The following is a 21133-nucleotide window of genomic DNA, read 5'->3' as shown; positions in this document are numbered from 1 at the left end:
TCAATGTCATTATGCAAACCTTGATGACATGAGTAAAATTAAGTTCTTTCAGAATTTCTAACTTAATTTTATGATTTTGAGGAATTTTTTTAATATATTTTTTTAAAACCCTTCTTCGCCACTTTATTTTATATTAAAAAGCATGTGAAAATATTATAACCAGAATGTACTAAAAATTTTACAGGATATGAAAGTCACATCTGGCTTTTGCTTGAAAAAGGAATTTCCAAAAAATATTGTTACGGGGGGGATTTGATTTCAACAACCCTGCAAAATTTTGAACCGTGACAATATTAACAAGACATTATTCTACAAATATTTAAATGAAAATATTTAATTATGTCAATGCAGTGTACGTACAATAATCACGTGTGTATTTTCTCCCTGTACACTTCCAAAGCGAAGCATGGTTACATCAGCTAGTTTTACATATATAATTAATTATTAATTATAACTCCAGGTAGACAGATCCCTTAAGTGAGAGTATTGCATGTGTTTTTTAAAGTGACTATCTTCTGTCCACTTTTCATGGTCTAGCAATATGTCACCATACATGTATAATACATTAAGGTGGTTTGTTAACTTGCAGTTTCTTAGTTTGTGATTTAGTATAATATTAGCAACCCAGGTAGCCATTCATATCTAATTCATACAAAGTTTGCTCAAGGTCTGGATGCATTAGATCAATTAAAATAAAAGACCATTTGAAGATATCTAAATTTAATTTAAAAAAAAAAATGTATTCAAAAATTCATAACAATAAAAAATAACAAATATTAATTTTTAAAAGTAGACAAAAAATTGGCATCATCACTGTAACACCAATGTACGAGATCCAAAAATAGTAGGAAAATCTCTTGTTTAAATAATATTTAGCCAACTCTATCTACTCAATTGTAACAAAGCAAAACACTAGAATATTCTTTAATTTGTATCTTAAAACAGTACACTCTGTTCCAGAGGTCTTTTAAACATGATCAGTAATAATTTTCATATTAATTCATAAAAATTAATTTGAAAACTTTTATACATACAAACACAAAAATAATAAATTTATATCTAGCTTTCAAAAACAGTTACACAAAAGCACTGTAAAAAATATTTACACTCGCAATCAATATCAGTCTTGTAAAGTTCAAGATGATTCTGACGAATTTGTCCCCGAACAGGGAGCACAAGCACAGCTTGCAGATATGAACTGATGTAAGGGGATGACTAGTGTGGACACCTGTGGGCCAATCAGAGCCTGACGCTGCCAGCAGGGAGGCTGGCGTTGCATAACCGGTAGCACCTCAAGTCATTCATCAGCCGGAGGATATTTTGTGTGAATGACGGCAGGTCCTGAAAACAGCACAACAGAAATATCCATGAAGCAGGGGCAATGCCTTAGCCTTTAAGATAAACTGGCTGGTGCACCGTTTCTCACGGATGAGATAAAGGAATTATTTCTTTAATGGGTATGTTAATGTGGTACTGGTGATGTCAGTGGGTTTTGGCGGAGGAAGTTCGTACAATAGTTTCCGAGATTGTTGAAATCCGCAACTTCTAAAGCAGCAACCACCTTGCAGAGCCATAAATAATCAATTTTGCATGATAGTGAAAATGAAAAGACCAAGTTTTATTGCATAATTAATGCACTGTTATTTTAGAGGGTAAAAATTTGGGCAAAAATATTCTCTCATTAAAATTGCATGATGTTTTTGGTACCGCTGTTAGATTCAGAGGGCTTTGTAATGGTAGTAAACACAAATTTGGCAAAGATCACAGGACAAAGCACCGTACAAAAGCAATCAATTTTCAAGTTGCTGTCATGCAGTGTGGTAATAAGAATGGAAAAATACAATAATTAAAATTACAGTAAAACTTATTAAAGATGTATCCTCACAACATGATTTCTCATCCTATATGATCAAATGTTTCGGTCTGGCCATTTTCTCCTCCTTAAGATGTACATTATAATTTCCCATTTAAGATGTTGCCCATAAAATTCTTTCCATGAATAAAACAATGTATTTTAATTTCAAACTCCTTTATTCATTATGATGTTACCACTTAAATACTTATTTAACAGAAATACGGAGTTGTCCGATACCGTATTTGCTCGCATAAAGGCCCCGCCCGCGTATACCCCCCCCCCCTCCTTGTTTTGTAAACATTTTTGAGAAAAAATTTAAAAACGTGTTTTTACTGGGTTTATCTGAGGGCAGGGCAGCTTGGCATGCATCAAACAGCAAGCCATGTATTGTGAGCGGCGGGAGGTGATTTTGTAAGCGGCAGTGATACAGAGACTGGTATTATAGTTTGTCCGCTCTCAGTAGGACTGTCGTGAGGCGTGACAGACGTACACAGTTAATCGTATCTCAAACTACATAAAGATAAAGAAAGCTGGACTCGCGCGCTTGTGTTGATGTGCAGTGTTGTCGGAGAAGAAGAGGGGAAGAAGAGGGGAAGTGAAGGAGGAAGGGAAGTGGGTGGAGCAGGTACCTACGTAGTCAGCAAGCGCTGCTGGCCGACAGTGTTGCCACGCTTTACGCGCTCCGGCTGTTTCACGCTACACATTACCAGTCACATTGTTTTAGCGTGTGTGTCGTTACCGTAAACCTGAAAATGGGCGGAAAAAGGGGTAGCTACATGGTCGAGTATAAGTTAAAGGTCATTGCTTACACGACCGAACACAGTAAACGTGCTGCCGCGAGGAAATTCGACGTGGATGCAAAATGTGTCAGGTGTTGGGTTAGTGAACATGAAAAACTGGAAAAGGCCCCAAAAAATAAACGTGCCTTCCGTGGAGGAAAATGCAAGTACCCCCAAGTTGAAGATGAAGTTTATACATATATAACGGACACAAAGAAATCGGGATATGCTGTGACAACGGAAATGATACAAGTCGAGGCAAATCAAATTGCAAGACGATTGAACATTTCACACAACGAATTCCGTGCCAGCTATGGCTGGATTCGCAGATTTATGCGCAGGAAAGATCTATCAATACGTAGGCGAACTATGGTTTCACAGAAACTGCCAGAGCAGTTTGAAGAGAAAATGCTGTCCTTCCAGCGCTATGTGATATCGCTACGAAAGCAGCACCAATACATGCTTTCCCAGATCGGGAATGCTGACCAAACTCCAAATTTATTTCGACATGCCTGAGACCCCAACGATAAACCCAGTGGGCGAGAGATCAGTTTCCATTAGGACGATCGGTGCAGAGAAACAGCGCGCCACTGTCATGCTCGCGATAACGGCTGACGGCCGCAAACTCCCGCCGTACGTGATCTTTGCTAGAAAGACTATGCCGAAGGAAAAAATGCAGAATGGTATTATTGTCCATGCACAGATAAAGGGGTGGATGACTGAAGACTTGGTTGTTGACTGGTTGAACAAAGTTTGGAATTCGCGGCCAGGTGGTCTTCTACGTCAACACTCCATGCTAGTGTTGGATAGTTTCAGAGGCCACCTGACGGAGAAGGTGAAAACGAGGGTTAGAGAAGAGAGGTGCGATCCTGTCATAAAACCCGGAGGTTTAACTAAGATTTTGCAACCTCTGGACGTTGTTGTGAACCGACCCTTCGAAACCCACTTCAGAAAACAGTACAGCGAGTGGATGAGATCTGCTGAACACATGTTGACTCCGACAGGAAGAATGAAGAGGGCATCCTTGTCTACTGTGTGCGAGTGGATACTTGCGGCATGACGTGCCATTCCTGTGGAAACTGTGGCTAAAAGTTTCAAAGTGACTGGCCTATCCAACGCTCTATACGGCACGGAAGATGATGGAAGTGTGGAAGAACCGCGGGGAAAGCAGCGCAAGCGAGAACGACACCGAAGATTCTGACGCCAACAACCCTTACGATGTCGACGAGGAGGGGGAGTAGACGCAGATAATGATATGCATGTGAATAGAACATAGTGTATGTAAATATTCTCTACCTCTATGGTACCTACTGTGCCTTTAGTGAAATGTGTTTGCATGAAAGTGTTAAAAACGGTACGCTACCATAAACTTTTCAACTGGCGCACACGTAAATAACTCACGAGATAGTAAATGCCAGGTTGATTGTCGAGGAAGAGAGTAAATGTAGGGGAAACTGTGGGGAGAGCTAGTCAGCATTGTCTGAAGACAGCTTGAAAATTCTGGTACTCATATACTGAGAAAAATGGCACTTCAGTCAAAACAGTGGTATGCTGTGCATGGTTTACTTGATAACTATTGCGAGGTATTTTTATAAACCAAATTTTTTTTATGTAACATGGTCATAATATTTTTAAAACTAACCTAATGTCTAAAACTAGTTTTCGTTTTTTTTATACCCCTTATTCGCATCACGCGAAATAATTGACTGTACAAACAACGATTGCAACGGATTGCGTTACGAGACGAAAAACAATGGTGAGCGGGCCCGATAGCCACACTTACCATCACGAAAACACACGATGAACTGACTTCCTGACGGAAGTCCGACGCGCTGTCAACCTTGGCAGCGTTGCCAAATCTGGAACCATGGTGGCCAACTGTGAAGGGGTGGTGCTGCTACTTGTGCAGCGCGGGAATTCAAATGTTCGAATGTTCAGTCTCAAATTTGTTGCACACGTAACGTCAGCAAAAATACTTAAATACCTATGTACACTATACACACTCCAAACATTCCGCCCACCTTGAAATGACCCATTTCAACACTACTCAAGAGGCAATGGGCACAACTTCACTACAGGGCGTTTTAGACTCCCAGAGGTGGTACGCACTGTAGCGACCCTAGGCACACCATCAGATCCAGGATGAAGATGCAGGACGCGTCCCAACTTCCATTGCAGGGGAGGTACTCTATCTTCCTTTATCAACACCAATTGGTTTGGTGTGATAGCTATCGTTTGATCTTGCCACTTCGAACGCTGCTGCAGTGTGTGCAGATATTCGCGGTGCCACCGGTGCCAAAAGTCTTGATGCAACCGCGATACTAGTTGCCAACGCTGCAGTCTGTTAAGTTGTACCTGTTCCAATTCGGGTTCAGGATGCGACACCAGCGGCTCCATGGTCAAGAAGTGTCCTGGGGTGAGAGCACGCAGATCATTGGGATCGGAACTTAATGGACAGAGTGGCCTAGAATTCAGTATGGCCTCCACTTGGACCACGACCGTGTAGAGCTCCTCAAAGCTGAGAATCTGTTCACCAATGACCCGATTTAAATGTGACTTGAACGCCTTAACTGCAGCCTCCCACAAGCCTCCGAAATGAGGAGCGGCTGGAGGGTTGAAGTGCCACCTCACTCCAAAAGGAGCTAAACAATCCACTATGGTCTGCTGATGCGATGAGGATGACAACATGCGTTGCAGTTCTGTCAGCTGGTTGTGGGCTCCAACAAAGTTTGTCCCGCAATCGCTATAGAGGTCAGAGGATCTCCCTCTGCGGGCGATGAAACGTTTGTATGCAGCAAGGAACACCTCAGTCGACAGGTCAGACGCCAACTCCACATGAACCGCCTTAGTGGTACAACATACAAATATACACAGATAGGCCTTCAACAGAGTGACTTTGCGCACACGAGCCAGTTTTATGAAAAAGGGGCCAGCGTAATCCACGCCGGCCTTCGAAAATGGTTTCACTTGCTGAACTCTCATGGCCGGGAGACTTCCCATGAGGGGTGTAAAAGTGGGTGGCTGTGCCTTGAAACACTTCAAGCAGCGGTGAACACAGCTGGTGATTGCCTGCTTATCTGAGAGAATCCAAAATTTCTCTCTAAGAATACTTTGAAGTGCTTGTATCCCGGGATGTTGATTGACGTTGTGATAGTGTTGTATAATCCTGCTCGTCAAGGGGTTTGATTTAGGAAGCAAGGCCGGGTGTTTGTGTTGAAACGGGAGCTTCGACTGGTCAAGCCTGCCACCCACCCTAAGAAACCCATCAGAGTCGAGGAAAGGATGAAGCTTCCGTATCTGTGGTGAGGTTCGCTTATTCTTTCTCAAAGAGGCCAGGTCATCTTTGAACACCATCGACTGAACTCGAAGTATCCAGAAATTTAAGGCAGTCTCCAACTCACGAGGACACGGGGTCCCTGATTCACGAGCACTTTGTGAGTGACGACAATTAGCAACAAAACGCAGAATATAGGCAGTCACTCTCAGTAACTTCATTAGACTGCTGAAACGTTCGACCAGTGAATCAATGTCTTCAGTATACAGAATAGTTGCCAATGCCAACGACTTCTTCTCCTGTTGGACCAAATCGGAAATGTCACTACACGAAGCACTTGCAGGCCATTCATCTGCAGGTAACGTCAACCATGCAGGGCCTGTCCACCAAAGGTGGTGGTCAAGTATCTGGGCAGGTAACAATCCACGTGAGCCACAGTCAGCAGGGTTGTGTTCTGAACGCACGTGCCTCCACCAACTTGAAGGGGTCAGGTCCTGAATCTCACTAACCCTATTTGCCACAAATGTTTTTAACTCATGAGATGAAGAGTGGATCCACGCTAGGGCTACTTGTGAATCAGTCCAGGCAACAATGGAGGTGAATTCAAGTTCCATTCCATGCACATTTATCATGTGACGAAGCAACCGAGACAAGAGAAGAGCTCCACACAACTCCAACCGAGGTAGAGACTGGGCCTTGACAGGGGCTACTTTAGATTTGCCAGCGAGCAGGTGTACCGTGATTGTCCCATCAACATCAACCACACGAAGGTAGACACTTGCTGCATAACCCAATTCTGAACTGTCTGAAAATCCATGAAGTTGATAGGAACAGCCCTGTTTTCCCCTGACAAGGCGAGAGATGTTGAGTGCAGACAGAAGAGGGAGCTGGCTGTTGAACTTGTTCCAGCTGTCTAATATGTTTGGTGGTGGTTTTGCATCCCAGTCGAGATTTTGAACCCAAAGGACTTGAATGAGACATTTTGCAAACATGCTGATAGGTGTCAACCAACCGAGAGGATCGAAAATCCTTGCCACGTTCGATAAAATTGTCCTTTTTGTCGCAGGGCAGGCGCTGGCTCGGACCTTGTATGAATGTGTCGGAGGTGGGGTTCCACTGTAGTCCCAGTACCTTGATTACAGTGCAGCTGTCCTGATCCAAGGCTAACGGTTGGAGGGTTTCAATATCCTCAGCAGGAAGCCAATTCAGGAGTGTCGGATGGTTGCTCATGAATTTTCGGAGTTGAAATCCCCCTTTCGCTAAAAGCTTGATGAGCTCTTGCTGCATGGCCACTGCAGAGTCCACAGACGGCGCACCCGTAACAACATCGTCCACATAAACATCCGACAACAACACTCGAGAGGCAGTGGGAAATTGTTCTCTCTCATCTTCAGCCAGCTGCTTAAGAGTGCGGAGTGCCAAGAATGGGGCTGAAGACACTCCATAGGTCACAGTTTTCAGCCTGTAGTCCTGGACTGGAGCTGCGTCACTAGAGCGCCACACAATACGTTGATAATCCTGATGATGACGATGGACATGGATCTGGCGATACATTTGTTTTACGTCTGCCGTGAAAACTACAACATGTAAACGAAAGCTCAATAGTAGATTAAAAATATCTTGCTGCAATTTTGGCCCTGTTAACAAAGTATCATTAAGCGACACACCTGTGGAACTCTTGGCTGATGCATCAAAAACAACGCGCACCTTTGTAGTGGAGCTGTCTGGTTTCACGACAGCGTGGTGAGGTATATAGAAGGCATGGGCACAGTCCATTTCTGTCTCAGCGACTCTTTCCATGTGGCCCATCGCGAGATAATCCTCCATAAACTCGGAATACTTCTGCTTGAGGGCAGGGTCCCCTTTGAGACGTCTTTCCAGGCGAAGCAAACGATTAATGGCTTGAGGTCTAGAGGACCCTAACTCTGGCTCAGGTTGACAAAACGGTAACGCAACGCTGTACCGGCCGGTCTCATGCCTTGTGTAAGACTTCACAAACAGCTCTTCACAGTGTACATCCTCGGGAGACTGATGCTTCACAAGGGGAAATTCTTCAATCTCCCAAAACCTTCTCATGACATCAGGTAATGGGGGATGAGAGGTCACCAGCGAAACACAAAGGGATGTCATGTTGGTTGAAGTCTGTTCAATTTCCACCTTCCCCATCAGGATCCAACCTAGTACAGAGTCTAGAGCCACTGGAGACCCATCAATCTTTCCACCTTTCATTAAATACGGAACCAGGTCAGCACCAATAAGTAGGTCGACTGGACCAGGAGTGTCAAAGGCAGGATCAGCAAGGTGCAAGTGTGCCACAGATTTACGAACCCTATCAGACAACTTTGTACCTGGCACGCTACTGGTTATACGAGGAAGCACAAAAACATCCAGCGCAAACTGAGACGCTAAGATGCCAACTGGTGTGATAACAACTGAAACATAGGATTTGGCCACATTGACAGGGGTGTTGGATAAGCCCTGTATGGGTATGGTTCTGAACACACTTCTCTGAAATGAAGCTAGCATGGCTAGCAGTGTCAAGCAGTGCCCGAACAACAAATGGTGTACCAGTGCGGTCGAGGATGTTTACCTGAGCAGTTGACAACAGGACAGTCTTAGAACAGCTCGGGGCTGCGGCGGTAACGGCAACTGTCGCAGAATTAGCTTCTGTTGACAAAGCATTGAAGCCTTCTGGAGATGCACAGCTGCCTTCGGGTGGTTGCTGCTTAAAATGTAACAAAGTATGGTGGCGAGCTCCACAATGACGACATGCTGACGATGGACAACCTTTGGCTCGATGTGCAGGCGAAAGACAATTCAAGCACAGATCCTGTCTTTTCACAATGGTATACCTATCTTTAGGGTCACTTTGATTAAACTTACTGCATTTTACAAGAGCATGTGGGCCACCACACAGACCGCAGGTCTGTGAGGAGCTGACTAAACTATTCAGCGCTTGACCACGAGATTGCTTCCAGCCAGCGAATGGTGGAGAAGATTTTCTCATGGGCGGCTGCAGTCCTGACGACTTGCCACGTGACTGAGCAACAGCCTCCTGAGCGCGACAGTGCTTTTCCAAAAACTTTACGAAATCACTCACTGTAGGGAACTCATTAGTAAGCGACATTTCCCACTGTGTCTGAAGACAAGAATCTAAGCGCTTGCATAGGATAGGAAGCAGGATCAAGTCCCACTGAGTCACTGGCACATCCAGTGCCGTCAGGGCAGAAATGCTCTCAGTGATGTTTGTCAACAATTGGCGTAGCGCTTTAGGTGAGTCAGAGGTAACAGCTGGTGCGTGCAAGAGTGCATCTACGTGTATTGCCACGACAAGTCGCTTATTTTCATACCGCCCTGCGAGTAGCTTCCAGGCCACATCAAAGTTGGCATTGGACATAGTCAAGGAACTGATCATCCCTAAAGGCTCTCCACTGAGGGCAGATCTCAGATAGGCTAACTTTTCTACAGGGGAAAGCTCACTATTATTGGTGATAAGTGTACTGAACAAGTTCGAAAAGTTGGGCCATTGCTGTGGACTACCATCAAAACTTGGAAGTGATATCTTCGGCAGGGCCACCCGTGGTTTGCTCACCTGAGACTGTGGTTGGCTGGAGGGCTGTACCTTTGAGTCCTCTATGCCGGCTACAACGGCCCTGATTTGGAAGTATTTATCATCGAAAGCTTCCATGCGAGAAGCGTGCTCAGCTACGTCCACATCTGTTTCGCCGATGGCTGCTTCCACCGCGACGCAGTCAACTTCGAACTGCTCCTTTATGTTTTCCAAGTCGCGCACTGTTGCAAGAAATAAGTTTCTTTGCGAGGGGTCCTCACGCGCGCTTTGAGAAAGGTCAAATGCCCGCTTCAGGCGACTCTCTGCGATGCGCACGCGTATCAGCGCTGACCGTTTATCCGCCATAGTAAATAGTCACGTAGTACAATGACTCAACACATAACCTAAAACACCACCACGTGAGAAGTATGCCGGTAAATGTTACCTCGGTGACGCACGAGTAACTACAGCGGAGACAAACTCAACGTTCAACGAAGCACAAAAGGTTAGAGAAAATTACATACCCAAGAAATTTGCCCTACACACAAAAACGTTCACCACGCGGCACACGACACGCCGAAACAACGAAAGCGACGCCGGCACAAATAGATCCGGCCCGGAGGACCAAATATTTGCATCACGCGAAATAATTGACTGTACAAACAACGATTGCAACGGATTGCGTTACGAGACGAAAAACAATGGTGAGCGGGCCCGATAGCCACACTTACCATCACGAAAACACACGATGAACTGACTTCCTGACGGAAGTCCGACGCGCTGTCAACCTTGGCAGCGTTGCCAAATCTGGAACCATGGTGGCCAACTGTGAAGGGGTGGTGCTGCTACTTGTGCAGCGCGGGAATTCAAATGTTCGAATGTTCAGTCTCAAATTTGTTGCACACGTAACGTCAGCAAAAATACTTAAATACCTATGTACACTATACACACTCCAAACACCCCTACCTAATCGACAATAATTTAATCGTTGTATTTCTTAAACTAAGACAAAAGAAACTATACCGGTAATACGTCAAGGAATTACCTATGAAAACTGGTACACGTACCATGAAACTGGTATTTCTAACACTCCTTTGTCTGGTTGGCTGGCTAGCTGGCAGGAGGGAGGTTAGGCCACGCCTCTGCCTCTCCACCCTCCGGACTAGCTGCCTCTCTCCCTACTGCTGCGTCGTGCCTCCCCCACCCTTTCTCATTAGAACAAAGACGCAAGACTTGCCAGTCGTTCCGCCAACTGTTTCATTTAATCAAAATTTAATTGGTGTTTAAATAAGTTGTGGCGGTATTTCATTTTGCTTTTATTAAATGTTAGTTTTTCATACCTGAAAAAAAAGACAAATCTATTTTTTCTTCCAAATTCCCCTTTTTTGGAGTCAAAAATTTGAAAAAAAAAAAAAAAAGGGGGGGGGGGGGAGCCTTTACACGAGTAAATACAGTATTAAATTTTCTTTTAACGACATTTTCAAACATTGTGAACTCTATCTTGTTCTTAGTTGCAATGTAGAGAGTACAAAAATGTCCCAATGCAAGGAATGGGAAATGTTTAATGTCATGGTGACTTTGTCGCATGTAGCGGTCGCAACCGAGGCTGTAAGTCACAGGGCCAGGCCACAACCCACAACAGCAAAAATATCACATCAACGCGCTCTCCTAGAGCAGCGCCAGACATGTCGTGAGTTGCATCTCGCTAAGAGATGGCGACTTGGCACGGGTAAGTCGCCATCTATTGAGCAGCAACACAAGACTCGCCTAGCGCTGATTGCCAGCATCACACAATAACTTTCTCAGTGCAACACATACGTGGCCAGTTACTCTCTACGAAATGATATGTGACTTTAACCTAAATGTTACCGTTTACCATGAAATGACAAACTAAACAAGGAGCCACTCACTATTTTATTGCACCGAAATAGGGCAATGCCCAGTTCTTGCTTGTTCAACATTATTATGTAAATTTGCAGAATACATTTAAAACATTCCGGATACATATTTATTTTTAAAAATTTTTGAACTATCACAGAAGACATTTCGCTTACTTAGAGAAATGTATAATGGCAATGAAATATGAGTTAATTTGGTTTCTCTAAGTATACATCATTTAATTTTTTTTAAATTAATATGATCAATGTCACAAAGTAAATATTAATAATATGTACTTGGATAGCATTATAAAAACATAAGAAAACCAGACTGCCATTAAAAAAAAATTTCAATCTTAGTTCTTCCAGTTTCATGAACGAATAACAGAATTAAATAATTTTTACTAAAATCGCTCACATCCACATTCCACATAAATTACAAACAAGGTTTTATTGATGTCTCTCCATAATATGTCGTTCTTGAAGCTTCTGGATTACGATGTTGCTATATGCAATACAATCACAGCGGCTCTGCCCTTCTACTTTAATGTCACTGGTCGCTACTTGTCAAGGGACAAAATTTGTAGCTGCTCCCACCACTAACAACCATTAGTTGGCATCAAACATGTTATTTTACGTTGATGCCCGTAAAGAGTGCACACACGCAGTTGAATATCAATATCGATAGCTTGCAGATTGCATGCAACTAGTGATGGGTCAATTCCTGTTTTTTCCCGGTTCTCGGTTTGGTACCGGTTCTTAAAAATCACTTCTCGGTTCTTGGTCCTCGATTCTGACAAACAATAATATAAATATTATTCACACATTATTTATGAGGTGTTTTAAGTAATAAACTATTTATTGTTTTGGCTACAAAAAAAAAAGCACTAAAAAGCCTGTATCCAGACTTACATGTTCAACAATTTACTGTTTATAACACTGAAAATAATAATTTGTCTGTCCACAATGTTTTTTTATTGTATGCTTACAAAGAAATGCATTGGCATAATGTTTCAGTCTTTAAAGAGGCTATCAAAGCAAATTAAAAGTTTTAGTATAGTTTTCAAGCTACAGTAAACACACCAACCTATTACAAATGTAATATATATTAATAAAAAAATAAATTCGATATAATATAGAGAACACTTAATAAAACTAAAATGTACTATATTAATCTAGTAATTACCTCAAGAAATCTACATACACCCTCCTTTAAAACATAGAACTAAAAAGAAAATATTACAATAATTAAAATAAATACAATGATTGTGAACTTTCAAAGAATTAAAATAATAAATTGTCCATCTGAATTATTGCCTACATTGAATTCTTTTGTTTGCACAGTCAACAGTAAATTACTGCCACACTTCTGATGCCATTTCTTACACAATTTGCTTAATTTTGGCCAGAATAATTATACTTTACAAGTGTCAACAAGCATTTCGTATGACCAGTCAATAGTAAAATACATCTACAAATCCATACACCACTTTACTAATAAAATAATAAAAAAATTATATACGAGGTTTTTTTTTTCAACCTCTGATCGGCTGTAATAAAAAAACGGGATGGAATTGGGAAATTATTTTATTGTCAAAGGAAACGTACATCTTTACTCTATTTTTCCACATAATCACCGTGCAGATTGAGGCATTTGTCGTACCGATGCACCAGCTTTCCAATACCCTCTGCATAAAATGATGCCTCCTGCCTATTCAGCCACGTTTTAAAAGTGCTCTGCAGTTCATCATTGGTGTTGAAGCGTCGTCCTCCAAGCCACTTTTTCAACGTGGGGAAAAGGTGATAGTCACTCGGTGCCAAATCCGGACTGTAAGGAGGGTGATCAAACACTTCCCATCGAAATCTTGCAAGGAGTTGTTGTGTTACGGCGACACTATGCGGTTGGGCGTTATCATGAAGCAAGACAACACCAGATGTCAGCATTCCTCTCTGCGCGTTGCGTATCGACTGTCTTAGTCGTCGTAGTGTCGCGCAGTATGAAGCAGCATTGATTGCTGTCCCTGGCTCCATGAAATCAACCAGTAGCACACCTTGGTGATTCCAGAACACTGTAGCCATCTGTTTCTTGGTGCTGAATGTCCGTTTAAACTTTTGTTTTTTCATTATCGAAATGAATCCATGTTTCATTACCTGTCACAATTTGAGTCAAAAAGTGTTCACCATCGTCTGCGTAACGCAGCAAAAACGACAAGGCTGATGCCATTCGCCGCTCCTTGTTGATGTCAGTCAACATCTTGGGTACCCATCGGGCACAGATTTTCCTGTATCCGAGATTGTCTGTAACAATGGCGTATAGGGCTGACCTTGAAATGAGCGGAAATTGTTCAGACAGTTCTGAAATTGTGAATCGACGTCTCTCACGAACAACTGCATCAACTCTCTGAACTGTTTCATCTGTTGCTACCGACTTCCTTCCTTGGCCACCTTCATCATGAACATCAATACGGCCTTCGCGGAATTTCCGACACCACTCTCGCACAACGCCATCGCTCATAAAGTTTTCACCGTACACAACACTCATTCGGCGATGGATTTCTGCTGCAGTGTGCCCTTCTGCCTGTAAGAAACGGATGACTCCACGCAGCTCGCATTTCGCCGTACAGTTTATCGTTGCAGCCATGTTGACATTCCCATAACCAAGCTTCAACTGAGGTGTGAGTTGGCTGCTCCACATGGTTGGTGGAAGGGGGTAAACACTACGAGACGTGTCGATTCGTGTACGAGCGATTAGGGTATCGATTAATGGGCATGCCATGGAGAAATGAAACTGTAATCACACTGCAGGGCACTGTTAAAACGTGGCTGAATAGGCAGGAGGCATCATTTTATGCAGAGGGTATTGGAAAGCTGGTGCATCGGTACGAAAAATGCCTAAATCTGCACGGTGATTATGTGGAAAAATAGAGTAAAGATGTACGTTTCTTTTGACATTAAAATAATTTCCCAATTCATTCCCGTTTTTTTATTACAGCCGATCGGAGGTTGAAAAAAAATAACCCTCGTATATATTTTTATCATGTGTTCGCGAGATCTTCGTCAACGCTATTAACACTAAAAACAAAGACGTGCCACTTTCAAAGCAATCCCGTTTGCCTAAAAGAGAAAGTAACTAGCCATTCCGCTAGATGGCTGCAGATGCACTGAACTTACACTCCAAAGCACTGCACAAAAAGCATGAAATTTTAGAATGCCGAAAATTATTACGGAAAATTTATATCAATCATTCATTCTATTAAACAAATATTCTGTGGAATTTGCACTTTTAATTGTTCTTTATACACCAGTCACCCATACTTACGTGTCAACAACTCAATTAACTGCCTATTTTAAAAACAAATTGAAACAAACATGGCGTCTTCTATTCTCACATCTCTGCTGAGGCACGTTATAGAGTTGCATACATCTATGAACTACATCTATGGCACCTTCAACTGTTATGTTTTGTTTGTAAAACATACTTTGTTTACAGATGTGACGAGAATATTAAATATTTTCACGTGTAATTTATTTTATAGTTAGAGATGAATATTATTCCACAGAAGTTGTAATACTACGGTATTATCAGACTAACTGAAACTGTTTGTTATTGTTTTACGTTCGAGGTTAATACCGCTTCCCGGACTTTCGGCAGTGTTTTGTTTTGTTTCACGCATGGCGGCGCTCGCAGCTCGTGCTGCGTCGTCATGACAACTGCTGATATAAATAATCGCGCGGCGTTTGGAACAGCTTCAACGAGCCTATGCTTGTGTAGTATTGACATTTCATTGGCTTAGTTAAAAAGGACGCTAACGTGTCGCGGCCGTGATTGGCCCTTTTCAAGTAACAATTTAATTTTCGGCAAGAGAGAAGAAAAAGAGTGGAAAATGACGCCATTTAGTGCGTGTTGAAGTGTATTCCCTCGGGGAATATTTATTTGTGGCGAGGCTAATTTTGGCGTTTTTGGTCTGAAAATTACGTCAAAATACAGGGCAATCGTCAGCGACGCCCTGTGATTGAATGCAGAAGAATTGCATTCAATTCACGTGAGTGACGACGTATTTTCCGAACGACCTTAATCGTCCAGAGTTAAGGTATGGTCTGCATCATCGTTATATTGGAACGCTGACGTAAATTTTACCGTCAACGTATGCGAACTGTATTAGTATAAACTTTGGATAATCATCAAATTAATTGAATATTGACTTTCGGCAATTATCGGCAAAAATACTTAAAATTGCACAATTTACTCACACAAGTTCAGTGGTCCAAAGGTCAGGAGTTTCATGCTCGAGCAAGCCGGAGCAAACCCCAAAACTTTTTACTTTGTGAACACTTTCAGGAACTTAATTTATTTTATTTTATTTTATTCAAGAGTCAGGTTATCTACGACATCCCATAGACTGTATTTAATATTTGTTTGTTTGTTATCAGCCATGACTCGAGGTTTCTCATACTATGGTTAAAGCAATAAAAATAATTATTGATAGTGTTATTTTGTTGTTACCTATTGATTACCTCTGGCACCCTATTGTTAATTCCTGAGATAGCGTTCACGAGTAATTTAAAAAGAAAATCTTAATTTCTTCAAGTACACGTTTGTGTACAAAGTCCAAAAAAAAATAATTCATATATGAATTGGACGTGAGTTGAGCCATTTCATGCTGCAGTTAAGTTGTAGTGATGGACTATTTTCGTAAAGGGTTTTGCTATACTGCCGGTACCGGTACCGGCACCGACATTTTAGCTGTGGTTCTCGGTGCCGGTTAAAATGCTGAGAACCGTAGGAACCGAGAACCGAGAACCGGTACAGACCCATCCCTACATGCAACACACGTGCTCTGTCTCGTGCCGAAGTAAACTGCATTTGATAGCCGGCACTCTTTTGTGGTTAGTGTGTACTACGATAGTCATCATGGGTACACTACGTTCGTTCCGGCTCACGTTTGCATCACTTTTGTTGTTGTTTTAAGTTGAACAAATATGTTTTTGTTACATGAGTACCTAATAAATTAATGACTAATATACAAAAATTCCTTTTCTTATACAAAAGTCACACCCTTACTTTTCAAACTTGATTTTAGCATAAAATGTGCAACGATTATACAATAAAACACTGTATACACATTTACTTTCTATTTACTCTGTAATTTATTTTATATTATGAGATAAGTAAAGCAATTATGATTATGACTAAGGAGCCCGCTGATTGGCCAGCAGTGAACTTCCACAAAATCCAACACTATTCTGTTTCTTTCCTTACAGTGCCTTTGTAAGTTCAAACTATCACCAGTTATATCATAACAAAATCACAGCACAACTTTACATCTCATAGAGACACATTATTGAAGCAAAGACTGAACAGTTCAGTGCCTATTGCATGGAGGCGATGACGCACGTGATGTGCTGGCCGGCCTGTCACTCTACTCTGCCTCCACACTCACTCACAGTGCTTGTGCGCCTAGCCAGGTCACATGCATAGACAAAACAGAAGAGTATTTGACAGGAAGCTGCCAGCAGCAGGAAGTGGAAACCCACCGAGTCACGCTTGAAGTTTCGCTGGAGAATGGAGCGCTGGGCCTCGTCCAAGCCGCCCGCCGTCTGCAGGAAGTGCGGCACGAAGGCGCCATGGAAGGCAGCAAAGTCCACGGTGGCCATGTTGTGGATGGCGACCGCTATGTCATCCCCCAGCAGAGCATGGGATTTGTCCAGGAGCGCGTGCAGTAGGACGCTGAGAAACTGAGACAGCAGCTCCTCCTTGAATAATGGCTGAAAACAAACACAATTCTTGCAGGTACTGCTGTCGATTTCTGATGGCGAATTATTACATTTTATTCCTCTATCTTGCATTTTTCAAGAAATCAACAATCAACAGTAGAACTCCAGGTTTTATTCCATGCAATTTTAAATGGTTCAAAAATTCAACACTCCACCAACAAGTTTAGCACAATCTCTGGTTTCGTCTTGTATGTATGTGTGTTCTGATCCTGAAAGTTGGTTTGATCCTAATCAGCGTTCACATAACATGACAGTCGAATCACAGCCTCCACTAGCACCCTAACATGACATCAACTCTTGAAAAGCCCGCTACAAAGAACTGACAAGGAAATGAAAACATGGGGCAAACTGACAAGTTCTTTTCTTCCTCCATTAACAGTGCTACAACATTAATAAATAAATCCTTATCATCCTGGATTCCCCCCCCCCCCCCCCATTTTTTTCCCATATTAATCAAATTCAGAGCTTGTAATTACTCAAATTTATACCTAAGATTTTTTGGTGTTATAAAAATCAAATTTTATCATTACAAACTACTAATAGTGAATTGTGTCTTTATTAAAGCAAAGGTAATAATAAGTAATCTATCAATAACAATTACTTTGATCAATGGCTTCAAAAATTTGTTCACTTAAATGTGTACATAAAACAATAATACATATATGGATGAGAGTAAGTTAGTAAAAATAAAAAAAATAAACTGAAAATTAAAAATTCAGTATTCCTGTAATGTTCCTTAGTTCATGAGAAGTTATAAATATGAATATAAAAAGTAGAGCATAATTATTTTAGTGCAATTGCCTAACTCAAAGATTTTATGTACAGTATTTATATTTTGACAAGTTTCTTTATCACTTATTGTTATTGGGTATCATTTTTATTTTTGAAGTATCATGCATTGATACCTATATAAAATTAATCAAATATCTCAACAATAAATAGTTTTATTGGAATTACTAAACCTATATAATGTTTTAGGCAGTGGATAAATATATTTCATTGTGTTTTTTAAGTTTATTTCTGCTGCCAAAATATTTTCAAATTTAAATTTTACTCTTTGTCACTATCTTATTTTTTCAATACTATAAATATAATCAAAAATTCAATATACAATGTTAAAACTTAAAAGCCTAAAATCATTGTACTTATACATATCCTTGTAATGTTTCTCTGTAGATCTTAAGGTGGGGTCTCACATGTCACAATTTTTTCTTCTTTTTCTCATAATTATTTTTAGTTAAAGGTTATTTCTGTAAACTTAAAACTATACCTCTTTTGCATTCTTTGTTTGTCTTACATATTTTCAAGAGATATTTACTTAGTGTTGTTATACAATAATCAATAATGTAAACAGTTGATATAAATTGCATGAGTTTTTACAGAAATTATATTACACTTTTGAAGTATCCGTTGAAAATATTTGAGACAGAACAACAAATGCAAGGGAGGTATAGTTTTAATTTACAGAAATAGCCCTTAATTAACAGTAAAGACAAAAAAAAAATCAACATAGCATGTCTGTATGGTATCACTAGAGACCCGGAAAATTCTTGGGTTGCAGTAACTAAAATTCTTGGGTTACAAAAGGGAAAATTCTTGAGTAGAAATAGTATAATTCTTGAGTTCAGATAAACATTATGGTTTTGAAAAATTACGGGATATTGGAAATTTCTGTTTATTATTTATTATATATGTGATACAATTACTGACACTTATTAAAAAACCAAGTTAAAAAAATTGTAATGCAATGTATGATTAAAAAGCAACAGTTAACTTAAAACAATCGAAAAGCAATTCAGTTGTTTGCTTCATAAGCATAGGATGACAACAGTTCCAAGTTGGTTAAGCTCAAATTTGTTCTGCGGTTTATGAGTACACACAAAAATTTTGAGAAGAATCTCTCACAGTCAACATTTGAGACTGGAACCCACAAAGCTTTTAATGCACTGTCCACAAAATACTTATGTTCGCTGTGCGTTGATTTAAGTACTTCAAGCACACTCAAATCACTATTCTATTGCAGCTGCTCCTTGAGATCCATGTATGCATGTACACTTTCATTTAGTGGCACCTTCTTCAAAGATGGCACTTGTGAAGATAACCTGTCCCCTGAAACTTCTTGGGTCAGTACACTTTGCCTGTTGAACAAGTCTGCGACAGACTAAAAAAATTTATGAGCTGGATCCTCTGTGATCAGTTTGTCCAATTTCAAAGAAATATGACTTGAAGTGTTCTTCATTACATCAATTGCTTTGGCTTTGTGCACACACTTCAACTTTTTCAGTCCGTCGTTGACATTGTCACTGAAAACCCCACTGCCATTAACGTGCAATCTTCTTTTCAGATGCTGCAGCTTCGGATACAGGTCAGCTGCCAATGGTACAGAGTTGGTTTCCAGTGTCATCAATAGAGGTTTAAACACAGCACTCAGAGACTTGAAAAATTCACACTCAACATGTAGTACACTAGCTTCGTCTTCCTTCAAATTATGAAGGAATTTAGAGCCACTGTTGCTTTCATTCTCTTTTTGTGACTGCAGAAACAAGAAAAGAACTTCCCAGTTATCTGCCAACCACTCAACAGATTTTAGCCAGGAGTTCCAGCGAGTTTGCACAGGAATTGGGAAGAGAGAAATAGTTAACCCCCTTGTCTTTTAAAAATTGTTTGAAAGCACTGCGTTTCTTCCTTGCAGTCAAAAAAATATGCTTGACTGCAATCACAGTTTGGTTGAGCTGTGCAAGGTTTCCCTTTAACAATTCACCAAGTACATAGATGAATTTTGTGTGCCCAGCATTGAACACGGATTACTTCGTCTGACAAGAGGATAGAAAGGCCATCAAAACATGTCTTCATGTATCTGGCACCATCACTAACGAAAGCGACCACTTGAGAATACTCAACTTTCATATCCTGAAGGGCATCTGAAATTGCTCTAGCACATGAACGGCCATTGACCTCTTCCAAAGATGTCACTGAAGCAACATACTGTTCTTGAATATCTTTGGGTTCTACAGTGGTAAGGATCACTACAAAAATTGCCTTACCTTTATTGTCGGTCGTTTCATCTGACATTACAGCAACTGTCTTATCCTTCAAAGCATCAATTACTTTCTCCTTGCGAGAGCTTGCCAATAAAGGTAGGTACTCTCTTCTCAATGTATCACAGCCAGGGAGTTCTCCACCACGGACAACATTCTGGCGCATACAGCTCCTGAAAGCTGGGTGATCTGCTTTTTCAATCGGTATGTTAGCAGACACCATCATCTCCAGCGTTGTGGTCACAAAATCCAATTTAGCAGCCTGCAAAAATAATAAAAGTGTTGAAAATATATGGTAATTTAAATTGAAGAGTTAGAAATGTTCTAATTGACCTACATGAAAATATGATTTTCTTAAATAGGCATTCTCAAAATTAAAGCAATTAGGCCTTTTTAACAATAAAAAATATTCCAGAGGCTTATGGACATCACACTGAAGAAAGTTTGAGCTACATGGATTTAAACAATTGTGTGGCTTTAAAATAATTTCACAAAGGAAAACCTGTTAAGATCCTACTACATCACAGATACTATTTACCTATTAAATCTCTAAAATAAATTAAATAGATAATAATTTTCCCAACTGCAAAGTATGTTAAACTTACCTTGGCATCTTTAGCATCACTGACTGCTTCAAAAATAGTTTTTTGCCTTTTTCCATTGCTTGTAGCTTCAATGTGGCATCTACTTGCAAAATGCTTTTTAACAGCGTCTGATGACTACCAAGCAACCCTTTTATTACAAAACCGGCATAGCAATACATCGCCAGATTTTACTATTCCATCATTTGAAAATTGTTTAGCTCTCTCACTGAGCGATAATTTAGGTGGCATTGTTTACAAGCACAGGATGGTACATGCAAACTTCGAGATACTATCGCCGTGCCCGTGAATTTAAAGCCTAGTTGACATGGACGGTGTCTGACTGTTACAACAGGAAAAAGAAAAGGAAAATTTAGAGTGTGAAATTTCCATTCAAATCGGTG

General features: G+C 40.9%; 1 protein-coding gene across 2 annotated transcripts in view; it reads right to left on the bottom strand.

Moving 5' to 3' along the window:
- Positions 1 to 703: 703 nt before the first annotated feature.
- Positions 704 to 21133, bottom strand: part of LOC134530850 (exportin-6-B-like) — a 97356-nt gene continuing 76926 nt past the window's right edge. The window contains exons 18-19 of one of the 2 annotated variants that reach the window (XM_063366107.1): positions 16871 to 17101; positions 704 to 1341 (exon numbers count right to left, since the gene is read on the bottom strand). In XM_063366107.1, coding sequence (XP_063222177.1) covers positions 1240 to 1341; positions 16871 to 17101 — 333 coding nt within the window. In that variant the 3' untranslated portion in view covers positions 704 to 1239. Of the gene's footprint in view, positions 1342 to 16453; positions 17102 to 21133 lie in introns of those variants that run through there. The other variant, XM_063366106.1, reaches the window with a different exon arrangement.

Source organism: Bacillus rossius, chromosome 3, assembly GCF_032445375.1.
Source record: "Bacillus rossius redtenbacheri isolate Brsri chromosome 3, Brsri_v3, whole genome shotgun sequence".
NCBI classification, from domain to species: Eukaryota; Metazoa; Arthropoda; class Insecta; order Phasmatodea; family Bacillidae; genus Bacillus; species Bacillus rossius.
This window is presented reverse-complemented; position numbering and strand designations above follow the sequence as displayed.